Genomic DNA, 8,638 nt, shown 5'->3' with positions numbered 1-8,638 from the left:
CTCCTTGTATAAAAGCCCTGGTCTAGGTGCTGGGCAGCTTGTAAGAGCTATAACAGGAACCTCCATTCGGGTGCAGGGGAGACAGTCAATAAACAAACAAGTCAATAGCAGCGTGTCAGTGGAAGGAACGTTATTAAGGAAAAGGGGAGCAGAGTGAGGGTTGAGGGATAGGGTTAAAAGGGTCGTTATTTTCTAACAAGGCCTTTCAGTAATAAAGGCAGAGACATGAAGGGAGCCAGGGCTGGACAGGTCTCTTGAACTCACTCTAGGACCCTGTGCCACGGAAGTCTTTCTGCTGCGCCCTATGGTGTGGGTTTGTTCCGTTCCTTTAATTATACGCTGAGAAATAAAAAAATTTCATCATAAATTTAGTCTCTAACTATGGTCATAAAATGTATAAATCATAATTCTACCTTAAGTTATCTCTTTGTGTAAAGGTTAAATGACTTTTGAGTTTACAAAGCATATCATTCGCACCTGTGATATGCACCTGTTTCCCAGAATGCAGTCATCCCTGATAAAGAACCGGTTGGAGTGGGGGTACTTGAGCTTGAGGGGTTGACTCTGAGCCCAGGGTGATCACACTAAAGCAGTCGCTGCCCGGTGCCCCAGGATGCCAGCTTCTCTCTTCAAGGCTGCCTTTGCCAAATAACAAACCGTACTCAAGCACAGTGACATAGGTTTTTTCCCTCCAGCTTTTGAAAATATTTGGTTTGTGAACAGACACCAGCACATGAATGAATATTGGGATTTTTGAGTTGGTGGTGAGTTTTAGGTCCTTTTGTTATGGATTGAATTCTGTCCCCTCAAAATGCAAGGGTGAATTTAAAAGTATCGCTAGTGAGTTTCCAGTTCATTCATGCAACAGTTGATTCCATACAAAACATGTTCAAAGATGTGTACGTGCTAAGTGCTTGGTTGTAGACCAGTCCTTTGCTATATCCCTGTTGGTCTCCTTAAGGGCCTTCAAAATAGAAGTCCCGAAGCTTATGGCAACTTTAATTTTTAGTCCAAAGGAGCAATCTTGATAGGTTTTCTCAAAGGACACAGCAGGGTCATGGGAGCTTATATAGAAGAACTTCTAAGAAAGCGGAAAACTGCACTCGTGAGATAAACGCCAGGAAAGTTGCGCTGAGATCTTACTTTTTATCCATCAGGACAATGCATCTGATCACTTGGAGAGTCGGAAGGGCCATCCTATGATAATTTCACCGGGAAACTACCCCAGCTATGCTATGCTCCTGGTCTGATCCCCTCGGGTTTCCTGTGGTTCCCCACGGTTAAGAAGCATGAGCCGAGCCCCTCCAGGATGCCCGAGCTGCCTTGTCGAGGAGGTGTAAATCGAACCGTATAGCATTCTTTGGGGAAGGCTAGAGAGATGGAACTGTATAGTCTGAGGTGGAGAAGATGTCGGGAATCTGCAGCTTTGAGTTTTATATTTTTGTGTAGTCATGTTTTCTGTTATTATTTTTGTGACAGCTCTTTTGTGTGCTCAATTCCTGACCTCAGGATGTGATCCTGTTTGGACATATGGGTTTTCTTTTCTTGACTAATATGGTAGAGCAGTATAGGGAGCATCCAAACCTAATCATGTTGAGGTTATAAAAGAACCAGAAGAGACAGACACCGGCAAAGGCAAGAGACAAACTCGAAGGACATCAAGGATTCCCGGAAGACATCACTGATGACATGAGATGCCCAGAAGGAATCAACGTGCTCAAGGTAGCCATTTGGACTGTTGACTCCAGACTGAGAGGAAATAAATGTCTGTTCTTTAAAACCACGAGTTAATTAAAGCACCTATATTGCTCTTAACTGAGGATCACAACCTTTGGACTCTTCTGAGTAAAGCAAAGAATTTGAAACACAAAAACCAATCAAACATGTTGTGTCCAACCACCTCCAAAATTGGGGTGGGAAGGAGGAATTTGATCCCTAAGAGCCAAAGTCTATATAATAAACATTTCTTTGCTGACTGGCAAATAACTGTTTGGCAGTCCCTCTGATGTCTACTAAGTAAGGTGGCACCTGCCCCTAAGTAACGGGGCACCTGCGTGGAATGATTTCTAACCAAGACTAGAGACATTGGATGTGCAAGTTCACAGTCAAATTGAGCTGTGAGGGCTGCTTGCTCCTTGAAAACACTGGCTTTCTAAAAAAGGAGAGAAGGCGAGAAGATGAATGTCCGTCTCCTCTCTAGTCCATGTCAGAGTCAAGGACAGGTTCATGATTCCCCAGATCTCAGTTTTAGTTTTCTAAACATTCCTCCAGGAAAAAGGCTGCCCAGACACACGCCTTGGGACATCCTGTGTTTAGAGCACAGGATGAAGTTCTTCTCTCTCACCATTATCAATCCCCTACTGCCCACTGTCCCATGCCCTTCCTGGGGCTTGGTCTACTAATGAGATGCCCAATAGAAATAATATGTGTGACTACAGTGGGTTAATGAGGAATGCAAAAGGAAGGGGAACAGGCAAGGAACAAAGCAGTGAATTGAGATTATGGGGTAATAATGCCAAGTGGAGTGACTCAGAAGACAGAGCTCTTGTGAGTAGAATAATGGCCACGGGATTGAAAAGAATTGAATAGTGAGAGAGTGAAGAGAAGACGAGGGCCCAGGGAAATTCAGTGAAGAAATTTTGGAAATAATGGGACACTTATCATAGTGCTGAATGTGGCTGGGTGCTGGGATACACTGCCAAAAGCTGCATGAATTACCTGGCAGAACATGAAGAAGCGGAGTCCATTTAAAGGAATCCAGCCTTCTTACGATGTCACTCATTCTACTAAACTTCTAGGCAGCATGGCTTGTTTGCTATGGTGGGATCTGAGCTGTATTTAGACATTTATTTCCATTCTTTCCACTTTCTTAATTGCATAGTACACAGAAGAAGCATTATCATGCTTCAGCATCATTTCAACCTCAGTTACTTGTGGTCTTTGTGGCTTGGGTTATCAGACAAAGACATTCCCAGTAAATCATTCAAACCCCTTAGTTGGCTTCTGTGGCCTGTCTAATCTGCCTTGGTTGGTATGCATTGCACGCAATGAAATTCTAGCATACTATCAAGAAAAAGACATCCAGGAGACAAAAACCATAGCTCATTTAATTGAAATCAATGTCTGCTAATAGCTAGGTTTATATGGGGTATACTCTACAATCGTCAAATCTTTAAGTAGACAATCATAATTTATGTAGCATCCACTTATATATCTCAATAGCATTTTCTTATACATCATAAATCTATTCCTTTCCCTCTACAAATATCACATGAGCTAATTCAAAGGATACACTTATAAATTAAATTCATGCAATGTACTGGTGGATAACAAAATATGTTCAGGATTAAGACATTCCTTAAAAATACCAATAATGTACTTGCTAGTGATAATTTACTTATTTCCAGAACAAGATTGTACACAATTCCCCTAGGCTATTCTGAATCATTTTACTTTCTGTAAGTACTCTAGAGAAGTTTTTAAAAGAAATCCACTGTAATAAATCTATTGCTGGTGGTTCTCACAGCATTTCAAGACACAATGCTCTCCAGGAAGTTTTTGATCCAGGAGAGAAGGATATCCACTTCGCTGATGGCTTTGTAGATTCCTTTCGTTCCAATCTGCAGAGAAAGTACCAATATAAATGCAGAGATTGTCCATATTGTTTTTAATTTCAATTTTTTTCAAATTGACCTTTTTTAGAATACTTACTCCATAAAATATTTTTTTAATTCGGGTAATGGATTTCATCTCCTTAGCAGATGAAGGACAGGAAATCTAAGAGATCAACAGCAAATATAAGAAATGGTGAAAAGATACTAGTGATATTCACTCTTCCATCAATTCAACAAGTATTTCTTGAGCATGTACTATGTGCTGGTAAATAAGTGATACATGATCTCTGCCCTCACAGAGTTTCCAGCCTTATGGAAGAGGAAAATGTTAAGTTGGGAAATAAAATTAAAACAGAAATTATCATAAAGTTATACTTGTAATGTACAAGACTCTATGATTTCTATGGACACTCTACTTCCAATTGAGTAGATATGGATGGTTTTTGAAAGAATGGCATTGAAAATGAGAAGACAGCGATATGAGAAAGTGAAGAGAGGATGAGGGCTGATACACAGGGTAGAGTAGTTAAAGGTCAGAGCAAGTTTGCAAAGGCCCGGAGGCAGGAAAAAGCTTTCCAAACTGAGAGTCCGAAGGAATGACTCACTAGATGCTGGAGTTGCGTCATAAGTATAAGGAATGAATGGTTTGAAATGAGAGAATGAATGGCAAGAATAAATTCACTTTTCGAAAATTTAAACAGATTGCTATATTCAAAGCACAGGGCCACAAGCAAGTGCAGATTGCCAAAAGAAAGCACCCAGGAACTGAATATTGGTTTTAAAGTTAGGAGAAGGAGCCATCTGGTGTCTTGAGAAACTGGCTCATCGCCTGGCTGGGAAATTGTTAGTCTTCTTTGTGGAAATGAATGTGCAGGCTCTTTCTGGTCATAAGAGTCCTTGGGTGGAATAAATGGTTTAACACTCAAGTGCTAGCCCAAAGGATGGCGATTCAAACACACCCGGGGACATCTTGGAAGATAAGCCTGCAAAAGGCCAGATTCTTGAAAGCTTTATGAAGCAGTTCGATTCTTCACACATGGGCTGGAACCCGATGGCAACTAACAGCAACTGTGCATAAAAATTGCCGACAAGTCAGGCATGAAGTAGTTAGCATCCTCCTCTAATCTCCTATACGTTTTGCATACAATAAATTAAAGAGAAGGGAAAAAATAAGAATGGCTGGTTGGTCTCCTTAGTGTTTACTTGTAGTATCTTAGTACTGAGAAAAGGGAGGGGTGGAGAATTGTGTCGGTCAGTTCTTCTCAATTTGTAAATAAGGAAACCGAGTCCCAGGTGGTTAAGCCATTTACCCAAGACATCACAAGAGGCCTCTCCGAGGTATAAAATAGCATAGGGGCATATAAAAATATAAAGAAATAGATAACAGATAACACTCATAAAATCGAAGCAGCTGAAGAGCAAGCCCACTGCTATCCAGTCTATTTGGGTTCATACTGACCCTATGGCATGGAACTGCTCCCTAGGGTGTCCAAGGTTGTAAACCTTTACAGGAACAAGAAGCCTCATCTTCCTCCCTCAGTAGGTTGGTGAGTTTGAACTGCTGACTTTGCAGTTAGCAGCCTTATGAGTAACTATTTACAATTCCTTCCCTGTTAATGAGGAACCCCGGTGGCATCGTGGTTATGAGTTGGCTATGAGCAGTTCCAAACCACCAGGAGCCGCTAGGGAGACAGGCAGGGGCTTCCTACTCCGGTAGACAGTTACAGTCTCAGAAACCCACAGGGGGTCACTATGAGTCAGCATTGACTTGATGGCAGCGAGGGTGCTTTGATGTTTCCTATTAAAATTATTGGAGTCTCTAGGTGTTACAAATGATTACAGGCTTGAATCCACCCAGAGGCACCCCAGAAGAAAGGCCTGGTGATCTACTTCTGACAAACCGGACCTTCAAAGCCCTCTGCAGCACAGGTCTACTCTGACACCCATGGAGTTGCTGTGAGTCGGAATGAACTCAACCGCTGTGGGTTTAAATTCACTTTTTGTAGAATGAATGAACGTGACCAAAGGCAGCCAACAGAATGTTTAGGTCTGAAGACAGGACACAGGAAAGGGTGATTCTGGCTTCTTTTTTTTAACAAGAAAGATGGACTTAAGATTGTTATCCCCACCATTGTGGATAATGGTAGTGATGGTGTCATAGTTCTACCCAATTAGAGACTCCACCTTTCAGTCAGACTCTACATAGGAAGGAAAAGACATTTCTTATGAGAGGGGCTTCCATAATTTGATTCCATTTGAAGCATCAGAAGAGATAAGGACCTTCCTGTGATAAACCAACAAATCAAACCCATTGTTGTCAAGTTGATTCCAACTCATAGCGACCCCAAATGTCTGTCTCGGGGGTCAACTGAACACTACACTCACAGCTTTCCAGTCAACGCCAACTCACAGCAACCTGATAGGACAGGGTAGGGCAGTCCCCTGTGGGTTTCTGAGACTGGAACTCTTTACAGTAGAAAGCCCCATCAGTCTCCTTCAGAGTGGCTGCCGGTTTCTAGCTGCTGACCTTGCAGTTGGCAGCCCAATGCATAAGCACGACACTCCCAGGGCCCCTATCTTTGTGAAAGGAGCCCTGAACTAAGAAGAGGAAATTCCAGGGAAGACCAGATCCTGTAGGTCAAAACCAGTATGTCACTTTGAGGCAGGACTGAAGAGTCCACCTGCCAGTGGTCATGCATTAGTGCAGAGGAATCAGAGAGAACCCTCCAAAGGTCCCTGACCCTCTAGCTGTGCTCTGCATCAGGAATTGGCAAGCTTTATTAGACAGTAAATATTTCAGTCTTTGCCGGTCAAGATGCAAAATCAAGGAGTTATGTAAGCACCAGCGTACTTAGAAAGAAAGGAAATTCCCTCAATTTTAGAGTTGACAGTACTCAAACAATGTTCATTATTGTCATCTCTTTTGTAGTACAGAGATGCCAATAAAAGGACAGAATTTTTCTTGGGGGATGGCATTTGACTTGATTTAACATTCCCTCTCACCAAATGTTCATCTATAAAAACTATTTTGCAGCTTTGAGCCACACAAAAGCAGGCTTCAGGTTAGATTTGGCTCATGGTTTGCTGACCACTGGTCTATCTGCACACCAAGGCAGTGGACGGCAATGGTCAGGAGCTCCAGTTTGGGAATCAAGCAGTCGTAGGGAGAAAGCTGTGGGCTCTTTGACGAATCAGCGTACTCCTCCTAGTCCTCTTTTCTTTATATGTCAAAATAGTAAACGTGAACCACCTTACAGGCTGTTTTTTCAGGAACCTATGAGATACTACAGATATCTTAGCATACTGCCTTGAAAATCATAAAACCATTGAATAACCAATGTTGGCTACTGTTGCGTCTTCTACATAACAGAGGACATTAAACTGTAGCTGTAGTTTTTGTGATTTTGATAAGCTAAAAATGACCCAAGGAAAGTAATCCTCTGTAATACTATCCGATACACATATTTAAATTAGATTGTTGATACCATTTATAGGCAATATTTCTAGGAACTTACTAAGTGGCAGGACTGTGACATGTTCTCCTCACCGTAATAGCTTTATGGTCTGTGGTAGTAACATAATCTGGTGTCAATTTGAGGATTAAGAGTGTAGGAGTGGAGTCTAGCCTTTCAATGATTGTGTAGCCAATGAGGCCACAGGGTGGGCATGGCCTTCCCCTGAGAATTCTGGGAATTTGTGGATTTCCTCCTTGGAGGCAGGAGACAGTCTCTCTCTCTCTCTCTCTCTCTCTCTCTCTCTCTCTCTCTCTCTCTCCTCACTCCCTGAGTTTCTATGGACTTCTTTCTCTAGTCTACCCGGACTAACAAATGGCCCCAACTAGTAGTGTCAACATTCAGTCCCCGAATGCCCAGTTGCACACCTGATGCCTCCCATCCCACCTCTGCCTGTGAAGATAATCTCTGTGTCTTTTTCATGTCACACTGCCACCAACTCATGCTACATGGACTCCTTCTTCCCTTGGAGACGGCAGTGTTCTATTCTATCATTCTGGGTGTATGTGAATGCCCAGGAGGTGGGGGGAAGGAACTATCTGTATAGTTAATGGTCCTAAGTCTCTGTTGATAATAATAGTGTCATTCGTCTGGGTATAAAACACCATTTCTCTCAACGAAGTAAAGTTACTTCAAAACACCACCAAGCCTGTTGCCATCAGGCCACTTCCAACTCATGGAGATGCGCCGAACAGAGCAGAACGACGCCCTGTACGGTTACAGACAGTAGGGAAGCAGACTGCCGCAGCTTTTCCTGCAGAGCGGCTGGCGGGTTCGAACCACCAACCTTCCAGTTAGCAGCAGAGTGCTTTAACCTCGGTGCCACCAGGACTCGTGAAATTGCTTCACAAATCAGCTATTTTCCTCTTAAGTTTCTCTTTCTATATACAGTCAAATGGTATAATGCTAGATAACTGCACAAAAATAATGGGCTAAGTTCTTCAAAGATTCAGTACAATAAACCCACAGTTCGGTTCCTTTCGTCAAACTGTGCTCCTGTGATACATCTAGTCAGCGCGGTCTCTGCTCCTGCAAGCCAAAGCTCCTTTCTGCAAGTACGCGCGAAGAGCCCAGTTACCTTCCTTTAATCTACAAGCAGATTTACGCACTTCTCCACTGGCAAGCGTTTCGGATGCCAGTCTCTTAGCCCCTGCCTAGGCCACCCAAAAAGGAGTGATCCCACTCAGGGCAGGCAGAGGCTCCCCTTTTCCGAGCACACAGTCCAAAAGAGCCCCTTATTCAGGAAACACCCTTGCCTGTAGCGGCTGCCGTGAACCAGGCCCTCTGCTGGGCACCAAAGATAAAACAACCAGCGAAACTCAACAAACTCACTGCCACGTGTGCAGACTGCACTCAAGGGACTAGAAAAGTCCAGTGTCTGGAGATCCCCTTGCAGAGGGGTCTCGGGGAGGAGATGAGCCAGTCAGGGTGCGATGTAACAACGATGAGAAGTACAACTTTCCTCTAATTCCTAAATGTTTCCTCCCCGCTCCCACTACCATGACTCGAATT

At 43.2% G+C, this 8,638-nt stretch overlaps 1 protein-coding gene across 1 annotated transcript in view; it reads right to left on the bottom strand.

The window, feature by feature from the left end:
• Nucleotides 1–3,085: 3,085 nt before the first annotated feature.
• Nucleotides 3,086–8,638, bottom strand: part of IL26 (interleukin 26) — a 22,525-nt gene continuing 16,972 nt past the window's right edge. Inside the window, exons 5-6 of the mRNA XM_013004091.2 lie at nucleotides 3,712–3,777; nucleotides 3,086–3,620 (exon numbers count right to left, since the gene is read on the bottom strand). Of these exons, the coding sequence (XP_012859545.1) occupies nucleotides 3,531–3,620; nucleotides 3,712–3,777 (156 nt within the window). The 3' untranslated portion in view covers nucleotides 3,086–3,530. The remainder of the gene's footprint in view (nucleotides 3,621–3,711; nucleotides 3,778–8,638) is intronic.

The sequence above is a fragment of the Echinops telfairi genome, unplaced genomic scaffold (genome assembly GCF_000313985.2).
Source record: "Echinops telfairi isolate 266 unplaced genomic scaffold, ASM31398v2 ScPeMD7_2;HRSCAF=8, whole genome shotgun sequence".
NCBI lineage: Eukaryota > Metazoa > Chordata > Mammalia > Afrosoricida > Tenrecidae > Echinops > Echinops telfairi.
This window is presented reverse-complemented; position numbering and strand designations above follow the sequence as displayed.